At 45.1% G+C, this 25,423-nt stretch overlaps 1 protein-coding gene across 2 annotated transcripts in view; it reads right to left on the reverse strand.

The window, feature by feature from the left end:
* Inpp5a (inositol polyphosphate-5-phosphatase A) overlaps positions 1-25,423 on the reverse strand; it is a 198,750-nt gene that overhangs the window by 134,801 nt on the left and 38,526 nt on the right. For both annotated transcript variants that reach the window (XM_004669649.2, XM_004669650.2), the window contains exon 2: positions 9,570-9,611. In XM_004669649.2, coding sequence (XP_004669706.1) covers positions 9,570-9,611 — 42 coding nt within the window. The remainder of the gene's footprint in view (positions 1-9,569; positions 9,612-25,423) is intronic.

Here is a 25,423-nt window from a genome sequence, read left to right on the forward strand (position 1 = left end):
TCTCCAAGAAACTCACCTTTCTACAAAGGATAGACATTACCTTAGGGTGAAAGGTTGGAAGACGGTGTTTCAAGCAAATGGGCCTAGAAAACAAGCAGGGGTTGCTATCCTAATATCAGACAGGGTAGACTTTAGTCCGACGTTAGTCAAGAAAGATAAGGAAGGTCACTTTATATTGATTAAGGGCACACTCCAACAGGAGGACATTACAATCCTAAACATATATGCACCTAACATGGGGGCTCCCAAATTCGTCAAACAAACACTATTAGAACTAAGGTCACAGATAACACCAAACACAGTGGTGGTGGGTGACTTTAACACCCCACTCTCATCAATTGACAGGTCATCCAGGGAAAGAATAAACAGAGAGGCATCTGGACTAAATGAGGTCATAGAAGGAATGGACCTAACAGATATATACAGGACATTTCATCCAAAGGCTGCAGAATATACATTCTTTTCAGCAGCACATGGAACATTCTCTAAAATAGACCATATATTAGGACACAAAGCAAATCTTAACAAATTCAGGAAACTTGAAATAATTCCTTGCATTCTATCTGACCACAATGGAATTAAACTACAAATCAGTAGCAAGAAAGGCTATAGAGCATACACAAAATCATGGAAACTAAACAATACACTACTAAATGATGAGTGGGTCAATGAAGAAATCAAAAAGGAAATCAAAAAATTTATAGAGTCAAATGATAATGAGAACACAACATACCAAAATCTCTGGGACACAATGAAGGCAGTTCTAAGAGGTAAATTTATAGCCTTAAGTGCCTATATTAAGAAATTAGAAAGGTCGCAAGTAAACGACCTAATGCTTCGCCTTAAAGCCTTGGAAAAAGAAGAACAAGGCAAACCAAAAAGTAGTAGACGGGAAGAAATAATAAAGATTAGGGCAGAAATTAATGAAATAGAAACAAAAAGAACAATCCAAAGAATTAATGAAACAAAGAGTTGGTTCTTTGAAAGGATAAACAAGATTGATAAACCCTTAGCAAATCTGACCAAAAGAAAGAGAGAAGAGACACAAATTAATAAAATCAGAGATGAACAAGGTAACATCACAACAGATTCCAGAGAAATTCAAAAAATCATAGGGACATACTATAAAAGCATATACTCCACAAAGTATGAAAATCTGAAAGAAATGGATGATTTCCTTGATCTGTATGACCTACCTAAATTAAATCAAAATGAGATTAATCACTTAAATAGACCTATAACAAACATGGAGATCCGAGCAGTTATCAATAATCTCCCAACTAAAAAAAGTCCAGGCCCGGATGGATTCACTGCTGAATTTTACCAGACTTTTAAGGAAGAGCTAACACCATTGCTTCTTAAGCTTTTCCAGGAAATAGAAAAAGAAGGAATTCTACCAAACTCCTTCTATGAGGCCAGCATCACCCTGATACCAAAACCAGGCAAAGATAGAACAAAAAAAGAAAATTACAGACCAATCTCCCTCATGAACATAGATGCAAAAATTCTCAACAAAATATTGGCAAACAGAATACAAGAGTATATCAAAAAGATCATTCACCCTGACCAAGTAGGCTTTATCCCAGAGATGCAGGGATGGTTCAACATACGCAAATCTATAAATGTAATACATTACATAAATGGGTTGAAGGACAAAAATCACATGATCATCTCATTAGATGCAGAGAAAGCATTTGACAAAATCCAACATCCCTTCATGATAAAAGTCCTACAGAGACTGGGAATAGAAGGAACATATCTCAATATAATAAAGGCTATTTATGACAAGCCTACAGCCAATATATTACTAAATGGGGAAAAACTGGAAGCTTTTCCACTAAAATCAGGAACTAGACAAGGGTGTCCACTGTCTCCACTTCTATTTAATATAGTTTTGGAAGTCTTAGACATAGCAATAAGGCAAGAGACACACATAAAAGGGATACAAATTGGAAAGGAAGAAATCAAGTTATCATTATTTGCAGATGACATGATTCTATACTTAAAGGACCCTAAAGACTCTACTAGCAAGCTGTTAGAGCTGATCAAAACCTACAGCAATGTAGCAGGATATAAAATAAATACACAGAAATCAGTAGCTTTCGTATATGCTAACAACAAACACACAGAGGATGAAATCAGAGAATCACTCCCATTCACAATTGCATCAAAAAAAATAAAATACCTTGGAATAAACCTAACCAAGGAAGTAAAGAATCTATACAATGAGTACTTTAAAACACTCAAGCGAGAAATTGCAGAAGACACTAGAAAGTGGAGAAACATCCCTTGTTCCTGGCTTGGAAGAATCAATATCGTGAAAATGGCAATCTTACCTAAAGCAATCTACACATTTAATGCAATCCCTATCAAAATTCCAAAGGCTTTCTTCATGGAAATAGAAAAAACAATCCAAAAATTCATTTGGAATCACAAAAAACCTCGAATATCTAAAATAATACTGAGCAACAAAAAAGAGGCTGGTGGTATCACCATACCTGATTTTAACCTATACTACAGAGCCATAGTAACAAAAACAGCATGGTACTGGCACAAAAACAGACATGTAGATCAGTGGAACAGAATAGAGGACCCAGATGTAAGCCCAAGTAGCTATAGCCACCTGATATTCGATAAAAATGCCAAAAATTCTCATTGGAGAAGAGACAGCCTCTTCAGCAAATGGTGTTTTGAAAACTGGATAAATATCTGCAGAAGGATGAAAATAGATTCTTCTCTCTCGCCATGCACAACAATTAAGTCCAAATGGATTAAAGACCTTAACATCAGACCGGAAACTTTGAAACTGCTAGTGGAAAAAGTAGGGGAAACCCTTCAACATATTGGTCTTGGCAAAGACTTTCTGAATACAACCCCAATTGCTCAGGCAATAAAACCACAGATTAACCACTGGGACCTAATGAAATTACAAAGATTTTGCACCGCAAAGGACACAGTGAAAAAAGCAAAGAGGCAACCTACAGAATGGGAAAAAATCTTCGCCAGCTATATATCTGATAGAGGATTAATATCTAGGATATACAAAGAACTCAAAAAGTTAACCAATAAGGAATCAAACAAGCCAATCAAAAAATGGGCTAAGGAGCTAAATAGAGAGTTCTCAAAGGAAGAAATACGAATGGCATATAAGCACCTAAAAAAATGTTCTACGTCACTAGTCATCAGGGAAATGCAGATTAAAACTACATTGAGATTCCATCTCACTCCTGTCAGATTGGCCACCATCATGAAAACAAATGATCATAAATGTTGGCGGGGATGTGGAAAAAAAGGAACCCTTCTGCACTGCTGGTGGGAATGCAATCTGGTCCAGCCATTGTGGAAAACAGTGTGGAGGTTCCTAAAGCAACTAGAGATTGATCTACCATATGACCCAGCTATAGCACTCCTAGGCATATATCCAAAGGACTCATCTCATTTCCTTAGAAGTACATGCTCAACCATGTTTATTGCTGCTCAATTTATAATAGCTGGGAAATGGAACCAGCCTAGATGTCCCTCAACAGATGAGTGGATAATGAAGATGTGGTACATTTATACAATGGAGTTCTACTCAGCGGTAAAGAAAAATGAAGTTATGAAATTTGCAGAAAAATGGATGGACCTGGAAAGTATTATACTAAGTCAGGTAACCCAGGCCCAGAAAGCCAAGCGCCACATGTTCTCTCTCATATGGGGATCCTAGCTACAGATGACTGGGCTTCTGTGTGAGAATGAAAATACTTAGTAGCAGAGGCCAGTAAGTTGAAAAGGAGACATAAAGGGTGGAGAAAGGAAGGGAGGAGGATACTTAATAGGTTGATATTGTATATATGTAATTACAATGATTGTAATGGGGAGGTAATATGATTGAGAATGGAATTTCAAACGGGAAAGTGTGGGGGTGGGGAGGGAGGGAATTACCATGGGATATATTTTATAATCATGGAAAATGTTAATAAAAATTTAAAAAAAAAAAACAACAACAACAACAAAAAACGTGGTTTTTCTTCAATCAGTGGACATAGTAAATTTCAGTCATTGATTTTTAAATGTCAAGACAGCCTTGAATGCTTATGTCATTATCCACTGACAATACACATGACATCTCTACTTCTTGGATTCTGTATTTTGTGTACTCATGGACTCAGCCAATCACAGAATGAAAATATTTGGGGGAAATTTTTCATTTGTATTGAATAGATAGATCTTTTCTTGTGATTATTTCCTGAGCAGTATCATATGATAATTATTTACATTATCTTTCATTTTTTTAAAATAATTTTTTAGAGGCCGGGCGTGGTGGCACACGCCTTTAATCCCAGCACCCAGGAGGTAGAGCAGGAGGATCGCCATGTGTTCTAGGCCACTCTGAGACTACGTAGTGAACTCCAGGTCAGCCTGAACTAGAGAGTGAGATCCCACCTCGGAAACCTAAAAAAAAAAAAAAATACTAATAATAATGATTTTTAAATTTTATTATTTATGTAGTTAAAGACAGTGAGAGACAGAGAGCAAGAGAGAGAGAGAGAAAATGGGCACGCCAGGGCCTCCAGTCACTGCAAACGAAGTCCAGACGTGTGCGCCCCCTTGTGCATCTGGCTGACATCGGTCCTAGGGAATGGAACCTGGGTCCTTTGGCTTTGCAGGCAAGCGCCTTAACTGCTAAGTCATCCCCTCCATCCCTATCCTCTCATTTTTTTAGATATTATGAGTAATGCAGGGATGAGTTAAAGCACATGGGAGGATGTGAAAGGTTCCATGAAAATATTATGCTATTATGCTATGCTTCAGACTATAAACTGCCCCTCCCCATAAATACTAAGGTGTAACTGTATTGTTCACGTGTGTACATGAGTGTGTGTTTCACTGTTTATATCTCTGATTTGCTGAATCTTTTTCAGTTTTGCACTGATCTCTGTTTTTCTTATTATGTAAAGTCTCTTTTTGATGCTAGGATAATTAGTGTTCTGGTCACAGGAGGAGTTAGGAAGTATCAACTGTGACTCAATCTTCTTGGAAAGTTTCTGTGAAACTGTTATTGCTTCTTGCTGAAATGTTGGATTAAACTCACCAATGAAGCCATCTGGGTCTGAAGCGTTTAGGGGAAATGTGATGAGCAAAACTTTAATCTAATGAGCACAGGGCTGAACTTGTTTACTGCTTCCAGAGTAAACACTGATACTGTGCCCCCCCTAAAATGTTAATTTCATGTAAAATTTCAAATTTGTTGGCATAAGGTTGGTGATGTTCTTTACTTTTACTTCCCATAGGTTCTTTAGTGACAGTACTCCATGCTGAATTTCTGATATTGGTCATTTTAAATGTCTTGCACCTTCAGGAACTATATGTAAAAGAACAAGTTAAATCAGCAACCAAGAGGGAAAAAAAAGCAAAAACAGTGAAAAGAAAAATCAGACAATAGCCACAACCAATAAAGCCAAAAGCAGACTTTTCAAAGTTGATAAGCTAACCCTAAATCATACTACTTTCCTGTTTATTTACCTGCCTTTATTTGGTGATTGACATTGCAAATTTCACCTTGATATGTGCTGGTCTGGAAATTCTTTTTGCTACAAGCTGGGCAAACAGAAGGCTTACTTCAGTTGGTCTCTTCCGCAAGGAACACTGCCCTGGGCCTCCTGGCATGTAGAGTGAAAAATCAGCGCATGTAGCCGGGCGTGGTGGCGCACGCCTTTAATCCCAGCACTCGGGAAGCAGAGGTAGGAGGATCGCATGAGTTCAAGGCCACCCTGAGACTACATAGTGAATTCCAAGTCAGCCTGGACGAGAGTGAGACTCTACCTCGAAAAAAAAAATGAGTGCATGTATTTTGCATACTTCTAGGTTTCTTAAAGTAGGAGGGCAACTGCTCTTTCATGTTAAATGGACACAGACATTTCCATCACACAATTCTTAAAAGTTCTTCTCAGGGAGAACTGTGAAAGGCTTATAAGCAAGCAAAAATCCTTGGCACCTGTTTCTCTTACTTCTTTGGGCTATCTCAACCTACAGTTATTGTCTCTGAGCTATTTTTACAACTGTGCATTTAAAACTATAGCAATGTAAATGCCTCATATGGTTGGTCAGGAAGGATGCAGAACTACCCTGCAGCTACTGGCCAAGTCTGCAGACAGAAAAACTCACTAGAACTGCTGGTCCCTCTAAGCTAGGGATTCTTCCTTGAACCAGTTTCCATCTTACTTATCCTTATTAATAAATATGAAATAGCTATTGCATCAATTTGAAAAAACTCTTCAGTGCTTTCTCATTTTATACATACAAAGTTAGCTTTAACATTGCCATTAACAAAAATAAACAACCTGAGTCCTTCAGAAGAAAAAGGACTTCAAAAGTTGAAAGTATATGATACAGTGAAATACCATGAAGCAATGTGGAATATTAATTTACATAAAGATTTCAACGATAGAGAAGAGACTGTAAAAAAATAAGTGCATCTGTGAATATCTGCAAACCATTTACGGAAGGTGTGTTTCCCAAGAGCACATATAGATAGCTATTATGGGATAAGTATTTCAGGCTAGAGGTGAAAGAGGGGTTGGAAGAAATACTTGTTTAAGCTTTACTGCTTTGTTCAATTTCCTCACAATGCTATTCAGTAAATAAGTGCTACATACATTCCATGTGTCAGACAGACAGATCTAGGGATACAGCAAAATACAAGACAGGCATCCCCTACTTCTGACAGCACAAGGCTTAATTAAGTACACTATCTCTGCAAGCAGCAATGAGAACATGAAAGCGAACTTCCCAGCAAACCTGCCTGCAGGGCTGGAAGAATCACAATCAGCACACAGTCAGCAACAGATGCTCCTCCTCATCCGTTAGGATCAGCACACAGTAACAGACGCTCCTCCTCACCCGTCAGGGCTCAGAATAGCCTCCCTGAGAGGCCTTATCTGACCACACCAGGTAAGGGGTACTTCCACTCCTCCCTCCCTACAATGGACAGGCACTCTGGAGGGCAATGTGTGTTCCCATCATGATGGTACCCCTCAGATGCTTCACAGCTGTGTCTGAATAAACGACAAATCAAAGAGTGTCAGGGCTAAAGAAGGCAAGGCTCTGAACTTCACTGTGGACTTTATCTGTGACAATGTAACTGCACACGACATGCCACAGCAGTGGGGAGGCTGCAGTCTTCATGCTCCCCAGTCCTCACAACAGGATCCTCACCAACATCCAGAGCATGAACTGCAAGTTTAATCCTGTCTCCTCCTCATCTGGGGTGAGGGACAGGGCCAGGTCTGAGCCTAAGAGCAGCAGATAGAGGAGGGATAGCAGGTAGCACCAGCAATACCTCTCAGAGGAGCACTCAAAGGAAATGAATCAGGTTACAGACAGATTGCATCTGTTTGAGGCAGTACTCCCACCCGCTGTCCATCCCTCTGAGGAGGACTTGCACACCTATACTATAGCCTCCATCCTCTGACAGGTGTGTTGGCCCCACTCCAAGGAGCCTCTCACTTTACTTTCTGCCCTCGACCTTCTCACCAGGAAACCTGGGTTCATCCAGTGTTGCCTTGGGGGCACTGTAGTGAGGACCTACAGTGCAGATAGGCAGAGTGCTTACAGAACCCTTGGAGGGCTGGGTGAGGCAGCTGGAGCCTCAGCCTGAGACTGTATCTCCTACCCAAACTAAATACCTGAGGACCAACTGCTTTCCTCAATCCTATCCCCACTCCCAGACAGCAGATGGACCAAGAGCTCTCTGCAGGGATGTAAGACTCAGGTGAGCTCCATGGATATACCATGTGATGCCAGCCACAGCATACCTAAAAAGTGACCAGAGATCATTGTCAGCATGCTGTGCCCAGCACCTCACCTCCTACCTCGCCCATCCATCAATACAACCATGTTGTTACCATGGCATGCTAGGTTCTCTGCTCCCTTCTGCCTCTAGTGACCCATGACAGGACTGCTACAGAAAGGCTCTTGGAGCTGGTGACCACCAACAAAGCATGGCCATCTTATCAGTGGGCAATCCCCAAGCCAACTGGTGACTCTCAAGGTCCACCAGTCCTCTAGTTTGATATAGGACATGGATCACACCATCCAGGGGCTACAAAACCATCAAAGATACATGCCCACCACCCTGTGGGTGTACACACAATAGCACAACAAGCTCGCAAACCACATGGCCACCACAGCATCTCCAGAGAACCCAGAATAGCAGTCTGTGAGACAAGGGCCATTCCCCCAGTTCCTGGCCCCCACTAGGACTGGAGTTTTCCCTGTCCACTTGACCCAAGACCCCCCTAGAACAGGGTCTCCTCTGCTCACTCACTGAGATCCTCCTCTGACAGAGACCTCATAGCCACTTACTACCTCACAACCTCCTATGATGGGTCCTTACCCTGTCCCTCTTCCATGAGAGGGCCCTGCTCTGCCTCTACCTATCTCAGGTCCTCCTGTGACAGGGCCCACACCCTTGATCTCACTACTTCAGGCCCTCCCCTAGCTGCTAACTTCTCATCTGTCCTAATCCCAAGAACCCTTCCTCAGTACCTTTCCTGCCTGGCCATTAGCTGCATCCCTGGGATATGCCTTCTATCCTCAAACTGGAATCAGATACAATATCCAAGAGACCAGAGGTTCATGAATGCTGTGTACTGAGTGAAGGACCCCACCTCCAAATGCATGGCAGGCACAGCCAGTAGGCAGCAGGAGAGGAAAGCTGCCTAAGTGGCACATGGGATAGAAGGACTCAGCCCCAGAAGACCCTCAGATCACTGTGCCCAGAGCGTCCAACACATAGTGGGGGCCCCAATCTCTACCAACCCTGCAGAGCAATAGGTGTGTACCACTGGCCATGGGTATGCCTCTCTGGCCCTGGCGTGTAGCTTGGGTTATTGCTCAGGCTCCACTCCTGCCCACCTCCACCCAACAACCGTGGAAAGTGAAAGCTGTAAACCAGGCTCAGTCCTGCGTGGCCCATGAGGGACACCTACACCCATATATAGCACACCCCGCTGTGTCCCCGGTTGTGATCATCCAGTCACCCTGGCCCACCATCTTTGGGTTCTCAGCCTTTCTCACCCTGAAGGTCTTACCCACATGTCCTCTTGTCATGATAACTATCTCCCCAACTATGTTATATTGGGAAACCACTACCTATCACTTCAAAGTGACATACCCATCAACTTCTGCTTAGATTCCCGGCAGCTCTATGGTAGCCATGCTACCTATATGGACCTTGTCCAAGCTTTACACTAGAGCTAGAGGACATTTTCAAAAGCACCCATCCATCACAGTACAGAGACCCAACTTTGGAGAAATACACCCGCCCAGGTTGCCCACATCTAGGGCCAGAAGGAAGTCAGACAGCAAAAGATGACCTCTCCAGAGGACAAGACACTGGTCATCAGGAGATGGTAATACCAACTGCTTTTGAAATGGACTGCCCTGGTCAGCAATGCCAGGGCTGACCTAGTGATAGTCCTACTTGCACTCCACATGAAGAAAATGTGAGCCTCAGCACCACCCCAAGAAAGGGAAATACCACTTCTGGGGCTGCTCAGAAAAAGCCCACTCGCAGCAGTTCTCACCTGGTAAAACTCCCGGAGCCAGTTCTTCTGCAGGTTTTCTGGCTGTAAATTAAGAGGAAAAAGAAAGAGTTAGGGCACAGCCACTGTCACAAACAGCAGGAAGCAGAAGCTCCCATGAGGAAACCTTAGGCTGGAGCCTCAGTGTGGAGGTGGAAATGTGTGAGGGATCACTGTCCACACAAGGGCAAGGCTCTCCTAAGAGAGCCCAGCTCCACCCAGGCTATACTCTATGGGCTAGCCCTGTGACGTGAGGCAGGGTCGCACAGTGCCTGTGCCCTCTTCACCTACAGCCCTGCTCTGTCCCCAACTTGAGTCATGGAGAGGATGACAGGGACACATCCAACAGGCAACAACCATCCTATGGTGCTTTATGAGCATAAAACATTTAGACACTACAGGGACACTTGTATGTTCAGGCAGGAGGGAGGTGGAGAGTAAACTGGAGAATCAGGGACAATGGTCAGAACCTTCAGAAAGCACTTAAGAGAGGCAGGGACAGAAATCCCTACACACATGCTAGCACACACACACATGGAACCCTACTTAGAACCCGAGGAGCCAAGTGTCAGTCATGGCAGACCCTGCCAGGCCAGGAGGAGGAGCCATGGCCAGTGCTCTCTGGGTTCTGGGCAATTTTCCATCCAGGGCAGTGCTGCCTACCCAAGCCCAAAGGTAGAAAGTGCCCAGAGCCTGCTGTGTGTATGGGAGGCCTTAGGAAGCTTTGGTCAAACTCTGGCAAAGGGGGCAGAGTCTCACGAGCAGAGGGCAGGTACTGCCTATGCAAGCACGCTTCCAAGTTTTACTACACATGCGAAAACAACTAAGGTGCTCAATGCAACATGGGGTGTTTCTTAACAAGTAAAAACGAAACCAAGGCCTCCTCCACCACCAGAACTAGCCTCTGCCTAGCTCAGCCCAGACAGACAGGGCTTAAGTGCACATAGCCAGATCACAAAGAGAAACCCAGGTCAACTAGCCACAGCCAGCTCCTAACACCACCCCAAAGCCAAAACCAGTGGGGCTATGGCCTGCTGCAAGTTCCTTTTGCCCCGTGGCCAGCTGATGTTTCTGAGTATCCTGGGAAGCAGGGAGACTGAAGAGTACACTGACTAATGATGGGGAAACCTGGCAAGAACAAAAGCCTCACAAACCATAGAGGGAAAGTGCAGAGGTGACTCTAGGCGTCCAGCAACACTCAGATGTCCCAGCAGGATGCCCAGGCCTGGTTTCCCACACACAGGAAACCGTCCACACAGAGAACAGACAAGGCAAAGCTTGGCAAGGACAGGAACAGAAACTGGTCATCACAAACTGCAGCGGAGGCAACCATAGTGGAGCACGCCTGCAATTCTAGCATTGGGGAAGCCGAGGCAGGGAGAGCACACCTAGTATGAAGCCAGACTGATCCAGCCAGGGTTAAACAGGGAGACCTTGTCTCAAAAAAATAAAACAAGAGACAGGGGTGGTGGTGCATGCCCTTAATGCCATCACTCGGGAGGCAGGGGTAGGAGGATGGCCATGAGTCTGAGGCCACCTTGACACTACACAGTGAATTGCAGGTCAGCCTAGGCTACAGTAAGACCCTACCTCAAAAAACAAAACAAAAAAAAATTTAATACAAATAAACAAAAACGCACAGTAAGGCTAGGGAGATGGCTCAGCAGTTAAAGGGGCTTGCTTGCAAAGCCTACTGGCTCAGATTAAATTCTAAATCAACCATGTGAAGACAGATACAAAAGTGGCACAAGAATCCGGGGTTCATTTGCAATGGTAAGAGAGCCTGGCACACCCATACATATATAAACACACACACACACACAAACACATATAAACAAATATCTAAACCAAATCCACAATGAACTGTGCATTATATACATACTTGGATACTAAAGCAAAGCCAGAAAGGAGGTAGGGAGCAGAAGCCCTCCCACACTGCTGGAAGGAGCAACCTGGACCATTCTTGACATGTTAAATTGGAATGCCAGTTAATCAGTAAGTCTACCCCCAAATAAATGAAAGTGCATTCCATATGAACACTTGCACTGTGTTACAGAAGCACTCTGGACAACCAAAAGGTAGGCACAGCCAAATGCCCACAATGAGTGCATACATGACGAGTAGTGCACACCAAGATGCCTTGGCAGGTCTGACCCTCATGCCTTATTGCTTCTGTGGGCCCAGGAAGACACCCATCACCCAGGAGCCATATGGTGGGAGATACAACCTCTGCCCAGGCCTCTGAGTATAGCAACAGTGGGTCTATGGAAGCTAAGAGTTATTCAGGAACAATGGCACCCCAGAAACCTATTGGTGCAAGAGCTCTCCACAGGGTCTTCAAGGTAGAGAACAAGATTTCTCTGCAGCTACTGTCTCAGGAGGCAACTCTACTACCGCTTTTATAAAAAGTCACCAGTTCCAGCATACAGACTTTAACACAGCCAGTGTTCCCATCTACTGCAGTTTCATCTTGGCCTCAACCAGCTGGCTCCGTGTCAAGACATTCTCTGACCACCAAGCCACCACACACGCCCACATCTCCTCATTTGACCATAAAACCACCCAGAAAATAAAGGAGAGGTGATGGGCACTGGTCACAGGCTGGGTCTGCCACAATATAGCACCCATAGGCCCACACTGGCCAGTGTCTTTATTGGCTCTGGCTCACACCAGAAGTCCACCTGCTCATGGATGGACCCCACATCCATCTTAGTTACATTGTAAACCAGCACAGATCCTTACCTCATGGAAAATAGGTCAGAACCAGGGTGAAACTGCCAGAGATCCTGTCCAGGACCTGGCACCACCACCCCCTGCAAACGTCCCCTCAGGTGGCCCTGCCTGCTTGAGGCCACAAAAAGCAGAACTACAAAGAGCAGCACTGGCACCCATGTGCCATGGGAAGTGTTTTGGGACTGAGTCTCCTCCAGCCCAGTTTGTTTAAATTGTTAATCCGACTTTTATCCCATTTTGACTGTGGATCCATTAGAACTACCCCCAGGCCACCCTAAAATAGTGCCTTAGACAAAGACATCTATGTTTGTTTACTGTTTGTAAGATGCAGCTGTGATGAGACTGCCATCTAAATCAATAACCAAAGTGTTCCATAAAAGTCAGAGAAACACAGTGAAAAGGAAAAGGCCAGCATTGCTCTGATGCCTGGGCTGACCACCAGCTCTTCTAGACAGACTCCCCCAGCCCCTGGACAGCCTCTGGGTCCTCTTGGACTGCATCTTCACTGCCCTGATTTCGTCCCTCTGCAACCCAGGGTACTCTCTGCACAACCTCATCCTCCCTCATAAGTGCCCTTATACCTTGGGGACTCTAGATGGCCCTTTTGGCCCCACAACCACCAGATACCAAATGGACTACAACAGTCCCATCCCACAGTTTAAGGCCCTCACAACCTCCTGTCTAATAGGAAGCCTGCTCAGGAGCCATCCTCCTGCCCTCACCCTCATACATGTGTTCCTTTGTGTTCAATTCTCCCTCCCATCCTCACTCATACAGGTTTACACCCACTCACATTCAAGTTCTCACACACACATACTCAACCTTTCACAGGTGCTCACACATGTGGTCTCTCGCTGCATACTCACTCATGTCCACGTTCACTGTCACACATGCTTGCTCCCTCACATCCTCGCTCTCACACACCTGCCCCTCACCACGGCCATCACCATGTGATGTCCCCGCCTTTTCCTTTATCACAACTTAGACCAGGTGTGGCCCTTACCCATTGCTTATGCTATCAAAGCAAGCAGACCACCCATGCTGGCCACCCTCCCAGCCCCAGGCCACTCCATCTCCTTTCTCTGATGAAGTCTTCTTCTTTATTTTTTTAATATATATATATATATATCTTATTGACAACTTCTATACTTACAGACAACAAACCATAATATTTCCCTCCCTCCCCCACTTTCCCCTTCATAACTCTGTTCTCCATCATATTCCATCCCTCTCTCCATTAATTTTTTAATTTGATGTCATCATCTGTTTCTCCTATTATAAGGGTCTTATGTAGGTATTGCTAGGCACTGTGAGGTCTTGGATATTTAGGCCAATTTCTGTCTGGACAGTGGTATGTAAGGAGTGGAACCCTTCCTTCGGCTCTTACATTCTTTCCACCACCTCTTCCACAATGGAGCCTGAGCCTTGGAGGGTGTGAGATGTTTCAATGTTGGATACTCCTCCATCCCTTCTCAGCACTATGTTGTCTTTTGGGTCATCCCAGTGAACATCACTGATGGAGTCTTCTTGCCACTGCTTTACCTCCACAGTCTATGATCCCACTGCAAGCAAGGCAGTCTTTGGAAGAGACAGACTGTCAGCCCTCTGGTGTCTCCCATCCCTCAGTAAAAAGTGAAGACCTCCCATCTGCATAGCCATGAAGTCAGAGCTCCAAACCAATCTGCCTGCCCCCCCGCCGGGGGGGGGCGGCTCTGGTGCAGACCCTTTGTTCTCTAGCTCTGGGGCCTCTCTGCACAGTCCTCAGACTCATAGCAGCTTGGCACAGACACCTCCTCTTTGGCCTGCTGTCCCTGGGTCAACAAACCTCCTGACAGTCAATCCTAATAAGCCCACATTTCTGTATAAGCAAGCATGCTACATCACATTCCTGCCCTAACTTCCCTCAGGGACAGTACCGGGAACAGGACATTTCCTCCCAGCCCCACACCTGCTGATTCTACATGGCAATAACTTCAACCACCACTGGGTTCTGAGAAAGAAATTGCCAAAAGAGCTAGATCAAGATGTATCTGTCACCAGGCGTGGTGGTGGCACACACCTTTAATGCCAGCACTCAGGAGGCAGAGGTAGGAGGATTGCCATGAGTTTGAGGCCACCCTGAGACTACACAGTGAATTCCAGGTCAGCCTGGGCTAGAATGAGACCCTACCTCCAAAAACCAAACAAACAAACAAAAGATGTATCTGTCCCTGCGCTAACCTAGCAGAGTGACAGAAGGGCAGCCCCTCACCTCCCCTGGAGCGTGTGGTGAAAGGAAAGAAAAAAGGTGTTGCTTGGGAAAGGGTCCTTGATGAGACTAATGGCCAGGACAGTGGCACAAACAATAGGATTGCAAGCATGAGACAGACAGTGTCCAGATCAAATGCCTTATCAAGACTCCCTGGAGGAGAAGGAACACAAAGCCAGGCCTAAAGGAGACAGCAAGGCAAACCTCTGGAGCAGAAAAGGTGGGCAGTGGGCAAACCTAAGACATGAATGAGCTCAGAATGAAGACCGTGAGGTGCTACCGAAGCAGCAAGCCTGAATGACAGCCATCCCATCCCATCCCATCCCATTGGAGAGGAAAGAGAGGGGAGGGGAGGGGAGGGGAGGGGAGGGGAGGGGAGGGGAGGGGAGGGGAGGGGAGGGGAGGGGAGGGGAGGGGAGGGGAGGGGAGAGGAGAGGAGAGGAGAGGAGAGGAGAGGAGAGGAGAGGAGAGGAGAGGAGAGGAGAGGAGAGGAGAGGAGAGGAGAGGAGAGGAGAGGAGAGGAGAGGAGAGGAGAGGAGAGGAGAGGAGAGGAGAGGAGAGGCTGCCTATGAGCAGTCATTCCTCAAGGCAGGGTGGGCCAATCAAAGCATGGCCTAAAATTAAGCTGCCACTCAAAACTCTACATACTTTTTAGCAAGGACTCTGACCCTTAGAAGAGGTTTAGAGGTACACCTCTTGCACTAATAACTACTTACTTAAAACAGAGAAGCCCCTCAGCCTTGGGGTGGCCGTCTTCCTTTGGGTTGAATCTAGCCCTTCAACATGGGACAAAAGACACTGCTGGATAACCTGCCACCCACCTACAATGATGGTCATCATGATGAGAACACTGAGTCTTGGGAACAGGACTATCACAAAATATGTGCACTTTAGTGGGACACATGTAGGTTGAGACTGACCACTTAGCATTTTTGTCACATGTCCTTAACAGAGAATTACCAGAACTGTCCCCACATGACCAGGAAGAGAAGGCAGAAAAGATCCCAGGAGGTGACCAAGCACTTCTCACTGGAGAGGTTAAAACAACAATGGACAAAGAATACCAGGCCAGCAGGTGAGAACTTATTTTGAAAATGTTATTTTAATTCTTTCTTACTCCACAGACAAAACAAGCTCCAGACGAACTCAGGAGGTAAACAGAAAACTCAAAACCATGAAGAATGAGAAAAAATTTAAGTGTTATTCTCATGATAAAAACCTAAGTTGGGCTGAAGAGATAGCTTAGCAATTAAGGCACTTACCTACGAAGCTGAAAGACCTAGGTACAATTCCCCGGGACCCACATAAGCCAGTTGCAAAAGGTAGTGCATGTGTCTGGAACTCATACGCAGGGGCTGGAAGCCCTGGCATGCCCATTCTTTCTCTTTATCTGTGCATGCACCCTTCTCTCTCTTTCTCTCAAATAAATAAACAAAAATATATTTTTAAAAATATATTTCAATAGCTCTTCTTATGCTAAAAATAGGGGTTTTGGTGCTGGGGTATGGGCTTTTTTAGTATGTCTGAAACAATAGGTTCAATTCCCAATACTGCAAAAATAATAATAATTAGTATTATCATTTAATTAGCTTATTTTTTAAAAAATAGGGGTGCTAGCTTCTCCCAGTACTAGGCTCTCTAGAGGGCAGTGCTGGCTGAAGGGAAGGGACAGCAGCACTGTCCACAGAGTCTAATGCAGCAAGATTGATAAAGTGCTTGACTCACAAGCCTGAAAACCTGATCCCCAGTAGCCACATGAAAGTTGGGTGCGGTGGCATGCATCTCTAATTCCAAAGCTACGGAGATAGAAACAAGAGGGTCCCTGGAGCTCACTGGCTAGCCATTATAGCCTACTCAGGAAGCTCCAGGCCAATGACAGACCTTGTCTCAAAAAGAAGTGGATTGTGCTCCTGAGAATAACTCCTCAAGTTGTCCTCTAGCGTCCACACACACCTGTACAGACATACTCTCATATGCACATGCATGCATATCATATACAACCAGCAGCAATAAAAAAAAAAAAGGGTATAGGTCTTTCTGGGTATAAAAACAAAGCAAGTGCTAGAGGGATGGTTTAGCGACTAAGGTGTTTGCCTACAAAACCAAAGGACCCAGGTTTGACTCCCCAGGACCCACATTAGCTAGATGCACAAGGGGGCACACACGCATTAGGAGTTTGCCTGCAGTGGCTAGAGGCCCCAGTGTGCCCATTCTCTCTCCCTATCTCTCTCTCTCTACCTCTTTCTCTGTCAAATAAATAAATAAAAATTTAAAAAGCAAAAATCCTAAGGGAAAGCTCTATAACTTTAACACTCAACACTCAAAAGACCCCAGCCAGCCACACTGAGACAAAGCTTTTTCTCTAAGAACAGGAACAAGGAAAGGGTATCTAGGCCCTATGTGTCAAGCAGAGTACTGGGTATTTTCAATACAATTAAGAAAGATAAGGGCTAGAGAGATGGCTTAGTGGTTAAGCGCTTGCCTGTGAAGCCTAAGGACCCCAGTTCAAGGCTCAATTCTCCAGGAGCCACGTTAGCCAGATGCACAAGGGGGCGCATGCGTCTGGAGTTCGTTTGCAGTGGCTGGAAGCCCTGGCGGGCCCATTCTCAATCTCACTCTCTCTATCTGCCTCTTTCTCTCTCTGTCACTCTCAAATAAATAAATAAAAATGAACAACAAAAAAAATTGAAAAAAAAGAAAGATAAAAGTATCTAAACTGAAGGGGTAAGGAAAAATAATCTCAGTTCAAAGACACCTTCTTAGATGTATAAATCCCTAAAATTATATACAAACACAAAAAGAACTGTTAAAACTAAAAAAGTTAAAATAGCAAGATACAAAACCATCATACAAAACCCAGTGATGGGATGGAGAGGAGGCTTACCTGTTAAGGCACTTGCCTGAAAAGCCTAAGGACCCAGGTTCAATTCCCCAGTACTCACATAAGCCAGATGCACAAAGTAGTGCATGCATCCGCAGTGGCTGGAGGCCCTGGTACACCCGTGTACATATTTTCCCTCCCTCCCCACTCTCTTAAGTAAATAAAATGTATTTTGTAAAATCGTGTTTCTACATACTAGCAACACACAATCCAAAAAGAAAATTAAGAAACTTCTACTAGAGAGCTGAAGAGATGGTTCAGCAGTTATAGATGCTTGCTTGCAAAGTCTGTCAGCCTGGGTTCAATTACACAGTACCCTAAAGCCAGATGTACAAAGTGGTATACATGTCTGGAGTTCACAGCAACAAGAGGCCCTGTAGTACCCATAGTTTGTCTGTCTGTCTCAAGTAAATACATAAAATAAGAAAAAATCTACATAAAATTGTATCATATCAATAATTAACAGAAGCTCTGCTGGGTGTGGTGGCGCACGCCTTTAATCCCAGCACTTGGGAAGCAGAGGTAGGAGGATTACCATGCGTTCAAGGCCACCCTGAGACTACATAGTGAATTCCAGGTCAGCCTGGGCTAGAGCGAGACCCTACCTTCAAAAAAAAAAGAGAATTAACAGAGGAGACAAAATACTCGTGCACTTCAAAGTTAAAAAAAAGTCACTTACTTAAGGCAGATATTTTAAAATGACCAAAGTAAGCAAGAGAAACACAAAGCCAGACTCTTAAGCATTCTCTGCAGCTCTGGGGTGCCCAACTACTGCTTCACGGAAAGCATACTCCTGCTCCCACTCCTAAGCATTTTAACATTTTTCACACATTTTTACAGAACAATGTAAAAATCATCAAAATGCTGGTCAAATGTTAAAAATAGTCATTCCTTCCAAAACTGGAACCCTGCTTCCAGAAGCCAATCTTTAAAAAGCAAAACCTTGGGCTGGAGAGATGGCTTAGTGGTTAAGTGCTTGCCTGTGAAGCCTAAGGACCCCGGCTCGAGGCTCGATTCCCCAGGACCCACTTTAGCCAGGTGCACAAGAGGACATATGCGTCTGGAGTTTGTCTGCAGTGGCTGGAGGCCCTGGCATGCCCATTCTCTCTCTATCTGCCTCTTGCTCTCTCTGTCTGTCGTTCTCAGATAAATATATAAAAATAAACAGAAAAAATATTTTTTAAAAAAGCAAAACCTTTTGTACACACTTTGGCAATCATATCATGTGTGAAAGGGTTACAAGTAGGGGACTCCAGAAGAGCCTGCTAGAGGCTTATCACAGAGGCATGCTCTGAAGGAGACTTCAGGGAGGCAGAAATGAGCTTACAGCTCAGCGGCAACACCTGGCAACGGGCAGGGCAATGGTCGCAAGGCTCAACACCAGTGTGAGGGGCCACAGGCCACACACCTAAGAAAGAATTAGGATGACAGATACTACTGGGTAGATGTTACCATAACTTTTTTTAAAGAAGACAATTTATAAGCCAGGAGTGGTGGCACACACCTTTAATCCTAGCACTTGAGAGGCAGAGGTGGGAGGATCACTGAGAATTCAAGGCCACCCTGAGACTACACAGTGAATTCCAGGTCAGCCTGGACTAGAGTGAGATCCTACCTCGAAAAGACAAACAACAAAAAAGACAATTTATGATGATCTCATACCAATATGGAAGCTTATTATCATAAAGAAAGGAGCATAATTCCAGCACTCAGGAGGTGGAAGCCTGATGATCATAATTTGAGCTATACAGAGCCAGATGAATGGACAAAAGGGAGGGAGAGAGGGAACATGAAACAAATTATGTCCTTATACCAGTCCCCACTAGCTTATTTTGGCTCATGGCTGCAGAGGGGTCAGTCCACACGGTTTGGCCCATGTGCTTGAGCAGAGTATCATGGTGGTTACACCCTGTGATACAAAAGGCTGATCAACTGAGACAGAAACAGATGGAGATAGGCAAGGCAAGGAGCAAGACATCCCCAAAGAGCCACCCTGTGATCTAGTTCTACCAGCAAGACACCACCTCCTAAAATAGCTCAACTAACTGGGTATCTGAGCATTTTATCCCTGTTGAGGACTTCATAATCAAGCCACAGGGGATTGCCACAGACTTCAGGTTTCTCCTCTGAAAACCTCCCAGGTCTCAGTGATGAGCCAGGAAAGAAGACCCTATAGGAAAGTGCTTTGCTGACCCTGGCAAGGAAGACAAGAGTAGTACCCTATGGTGGTTTGCATGTGAAATGTCCCCCATATTCTCATGTGTTTGAATCCTAATCCCCCACCAGTGGCATTGTTCTGGAAGGGTCTAAAACCTTTAGGAGGTGGAGCCTTAATGGAAGAAGTGTGTCACTAGGGGGCAGCCTTATCATTACTTGCTGCTTGCTCTACTTCCTTCTTACTGATATAATCATGTGACACTGGCTTCCTGCTCCTGCCATGCTTTCCTGGCCATCATGGACTTGAAACTATAAACTGAATTAAACCCTTTTCTTTCCACAAGCTGTATATTATCAGATATTTTGTCCTAGCAAATATGAACATAACTATAAACAACCAGAGCCAAAGCCTGTCTCAGTAGGCCTAACCTACTGGAAGGCTCCTTTGTCAGAGTCTTCTATCTCCTCTGGAGAAGTAGAGGATAGCCCAGGGTCAGAACCACCAGAGATGGGAGTTAATCACAGGCTACAGACTACTCCCCACATGAACTCAGCACTACAAGGGTTATGACAGAGTGAGGTCACAACACAAGGTGCAGCATCCACAGCCTCTCAGGACTTAGGCTGATGGCAGCAAAGGAAATAAATGTGAAAATGCTAGAGAGATGCAGATTCTCTGTTATGTCTCCTATAGATGTTAGACACAGCCAGCTCAGGCTAGGAGCCATCCACCTCAGCTCTCACTACCTAATACAACACATCCAGGTTCCAGAAAATCTTACAAGGTATGGAAAAGGCAAGAAAAAGTTTGAAGACATAAAACACACACCATAACCCAGCTCAGACACGACCCAGATGTTGGGATAATCAGAAAAGGGATTTAACACAATAGATGTGTATGCTAAGGGCTCTAATAAGAGAGTAGACTTGGAGAAGAGATGGGTCATATGGCAAAACAATGGAAACACAGAAATCAGAACACATAGCAAAACAAAGCCTCTCCTGGGCTCAGCAGGGACTAGATCACAGAGGGAAGCACCAATAAGCATGAAGGTGTATCACCAAAGAAAGAACCAAACTGAACCACAAGGGAAAAATGAATAGGGGCTGGAGGGATGGCTTAGCAGTTAAGGAGGAAGACAGTTCTAGGAAGGGCTGGCCTCATCAAGTGGCCACTTCAGAGTCAAGGTCAGAGTCTGGAAACAGACCCTGTAGTGGGAACCTACTAGGAATACCATATCACAGCAAAGGGTATAGGTCAACAATCTCGGATAGCCTGAACACAGACTCTGCCCTGGACAAACCCTGGTGAAAACCAGCCTTACCCACAGAAACACAAAACAGTAAATTGGTACTTGTTACAGAGCCCAGAAAACTAGACAACATCCTTGATGTTATAAATATGCATGTATGTGTAACAAAAAAGAAGAAATATTTCAAGTATTTTTGTCCCATTTGGATTTTGTTTGGGCATAACATCACTGGTAAGAGTTTAATTTATCACTTTACCTGATGCTGGCCACACATGAAGCATGCTGTTCCTAATTCCTCGGCTGATCAATCTGTTCATCTGCTCTCTCAGCCTATCAGATACTTATCACCCATGTTTTCAAACAATCAAATCCTGACATTTCCTTAATCTACTGTTCTTGATTTTTCATCTAATACTTGGATTTCTATCTACCTTTCCACATACCTTCAGCTATGGCATAGGTCTGCATTCTAGCTTTTTTGAGACTGTTTATTACTTCTTGTTTTATATCAATGACCTTGAATATCGTGTAATATATGTGCTAGAAATGCCACATGGAACAAGTGTATCTGTTATCATGTGTACGTTTATCTCTATGCTAAGGCCAGCCCATCCTGAGGAAATGTTAAGGTCAGAACAAGGGTCAGAGGTCCATTATTTGCAGAACCACATAACAAGCACAAATAAGGCCAAAGAAAGAACTGTGGGTAGAACACTCAGGGCTGTGTAATTCCATCCAGACTTGCAAAAGCACACTGGTGGGAAGGAGGGTGCCTCTTCCTCACCCTTCTGCAGCCTTCAATAGGAGTCAGGGCTGCCGAGCCAAGAAAGGCAGGCACTCAGCATGTGCAGATGGGCAGATGCACAACATGGGCAGGCACTCAGGATAAGCAGCTAGGCACGTGGGCCCAGCTGAGGAAAACCCAGCACAACAGCATCCTGAGCTGATAAGCACACAACCCCAGGACTGCATTTCCTCCAGGGACTGTCAGAGCTGAGGCATTGTAGCCTCATACTCAAGACACCACATACCAACATCCGGTACCTTTACCCCCCACTAATGCCTTCAGCACCCAGAAAAGACCCACTGACTGCCCATGCAACCAGTCAGTATCCTCTGTCAGACAAACCGTGCTCTCCTTCAGCAGGTGAGCACCATGTCCTATCCAGGAAAGGGCTAGCCAGTTTCAGAAGTCTGTACTGGAATCCCAGCTGAGGGCAGACCAGGGAGCCAACCACAGGAGCCAATTCATCCATACAGGACCCAGCACACTGGGTGTTACATAACCAGAAGTGGTAAGATCACATCCCACAGGCCACAAAAGAGCAACCATCTTGAGCTGCCTTGAACATGAACTCATCTTTTTGCAAACACTTCCTCAGAACTTACACATACACATTGCCATTTAAAAAAAAATTGAGTGGGGATGGAGAGATAGCTTAGCAGTTAAGGCACTTGCTTGCAAAGCTAAAGGACCCAATGCGACTCCTCAGGACCCACATGAGCCAGATGCACAAGGGGGCACACACTTCTGGAATTTGTTTGCAGTGGCTAGAGGCCCTGGCACACCCATTCTCTCTCTCTCTCTCTCCCTCTCTCTCTCTCTCTACCTGCCTACTTCTGTATTTCTCTCTCTCTCTCTCTCTCTCTCTCAAATAAATAAATAAATAAATTATTTTTAAAAAAGAATCAAGTGTTTGCAGTCTCTCGAGCCCTGAAGATGCTACATGTGAGTCCCTCCCCCCCTCCCACCAACCAGGGATGTGGTTCCTACCATGGCACAGAATCTTGGGGCGGTACTGCTGGATTCATCAGGAAATCCTGCTGTGTGACACCCTTATCCCTATGGAAAACCATTTCCTCTTATGAGGAACCCAATCTTGTCTATGCAGTCATGAAAACCCTGAGCGAAAAATAATTTTGTAAAAGGAAGTGCTGACTGGGCCACCCCCAATGACAAGTGCAAGACCAGGACAAGAGCGCCTGCTGACTTGGAGGAGCCAGGAGTCGTTGTCACTGGAGCATCTTCTGAGTGTGCAGAGCCCAGTATCTTCTCAAGAGACAATGTTCCTTCCAAAAAAGCCTGACAACAGAGCTGGAGAGAAAAGTGAGGAGCAGACACCTTCCCCTGAAGGACAACTCAAGAAATATCCTCTCCTCTTTGGTTAGTAACTAATTAAACCAGCTTAGCTATCTGCTCAGGCTACTTAACTTTTCTAGAACACACATAAACGAAGAACCTTGAGTGGGGTATGATGGTGTAAGCCTTTAATCCCAGCACTCAGAAGGCAGAGGTAGGTGGAACTTTGTGAGTTCAAGGCCACCCTAGACTATATAGTGAATCACAGGTCAGCTGCCTGGGCTAGAATAAGACCCTACCTCAAAAAAGTTTAAAAGAAAGGAAGGAAGGAAGGAAGGAAGGAAGGAAGGAAGGAAGGAAGGAAGGAAGGAAGGAAGGAAGGAAGGAGGAAAGGTGTGGTGGTTTGATTCAGGTGCTCCCCATAAACTTAGGTGTTCTGAATGCTAGGTTCCCAGCTGATGGAGATTTGGGAATTAACACCTTCTGGAGGGAGTGTATTGTTGAGGGCTGGCTTATGGGTATTATAGCCAGTGTCCCCTTGCCAGTGTTAGGCACACCCTACTGTTGCTGTAGTCCACCTTATGTTGGCCAGGGGGTGATGTCCACCCTCTGCTCATGCAGAGGAGAAGAGGGAGGAGGAGAAGAGGGAGGAGGAGGAGGAGAGGAAGGAGGAGGAGGAGAGGGAGGAGGAAGAGGAGGAACATGCTTGTGCAATAATAGCATGCAGCCTTTGTGGGTAACCAACTGCCCTCCAGCTGGACATGAGGCCCACTCACTGGGAGAGAGCTCACAACTGGTACTGGGAACCAAGCCAGCACCCCATGTCCAGGAACCTCACAAACCCCAAAGAGAAGCCCCAGTTGCTCTCTGGAAAAGTTAGAGTGGGTATCCACATCAAAATGTCTCAAGCTTCTATGCATATCCCCCTTAAGCAAAGCTGTTCTCACTCTTGGAGAATCTTGTTTTATTTTATAGGTAACAGAGAATACTGAGGAGATCCAAGATCCATCAATATGTCAAGAAAAGATGGCCAACTGCATACCGCAAGATGAGCCACCTCTACCACATTTACCAAGGTCCAGGAGAAACTCAGAGGAAGCAGTGACACAAGTATTGCTCTCAATGTGAGCCTGACAACTGCCTCCAGAGAAATAGCAACAAACATGAAAGTGAACTGAAACATACCGCAGCAGAAATACAGAGGCTTCAGAGAACTTAACACTAAAGTGAACTGCTAACCCACCTACTAGGGCTCAGGATTATCGTGGAAGAGGGGGCACGAAGATTGTAAACTGGCAGAAATATTATGAGGCACAGCCCCCACTCAGAGACTGGGGGAAGCCCTAATTACCCCACAGTGAACACCAATAGCCCTACTAAAGAGGACCCTCAGGGAAATGGAGATGGGGGAGAGGGGTCTAAGACTATATGTAACCCATGTAAAAGAAGAATATTAAGAAAAATAAAAAAAGAAAGAAAACCTAAGGGCTGTACAGGAGCTATGAATGTGCGAGGCCAGAACCCTGACAGCAAAGCTCTTTGCCTTCCCTTTTACTGAGGCATAGCACTAGGAAAGGACCTTCACGAATTCCTAAGTGTGATTGGTCACATTCTATTGTCAGCTTGATCAGATTAGGGATCAAGTAAATATACTACTCTTGGGCAGGCAACTGGGTTGTTCTGTGAAGACATTTCTGGGAAGGTTTGATGGATGCAGTAGTTTGAATGTGATAGTGTAACCGTATTTCCTCACAGACTCGGGTGTTTTATTAAAATCGAGTTTACACTGGGCGTGGTGGCACACACCTTTAATCCCAATACTTAGGAGGCCATAGTAGGAGGATCACCATGAGTTCAAGGCCACCCTGAGACTACAGAGTGAATTCCAGGTCAGCCTGGGCTAGAGACCCTACTATGGGGGGCAAAACTTGAACTTGCAACTTCAGCCCCTAGCAGGCAGATCCCTGCTGGAGGGGTATGTCACTGGGGTGGATCCTGGAGTCCTGCCATGAGGTGGAGCTTTCAGTTCAGCCTACCTACCAGGTGTGAAAAGAGCAGTTTCTGCTTTCCAGTGGTGCTGGTAGGTGTGTCTCTCTGCTTGGGAGAGGGGCAGTGTCTTCCACTACTGATGGTGGTCCCCTGGACTCTAACCCTGAAGTAAACCCCTTCCTCCCATAAACCGTGTCTGGATGTTCATCCCAGTATCATGGAGCTGACTGCAACAATGGAGGTAGGAAGACCTTTCCCCACAATGGGCAGCCCTTCATTGGTGGACTATTGAGAACTTCAAGATAACACAGGACCTTTTCCCTGCCTACCTATGCTACTCGCTGGCACATGTATCTACCCTGTTCTTGACATCCTTCACAGGCATTGGAGGCCAGCTTTATCAGTTTTCCAATGTGAACCAAAGACCAACAGCTCTCCAGGAATCCTCCAGGCCTTCAGTGCCAGGTTGAAACTACTAAGGCCCCAGCTTCATAGACTGAGAAGCTACTGAGTTTT

The sequence above is a fragment of the Jaculus jaculus genome, chromosome 1 (genome assembly GCF_020740685.1).
Source record: "Jaculus jaculus isolate mJacJac1 chromosome 1, mJacJac1.mat.Y.cur, whole genome shotgun sequence".
NCBI classification, from domain to species: Eukaryota; Metazoa; Chordata; class Mammalia; order Rodentia; family Dipodidae; genus Jaculus; species Jaculus jaculus.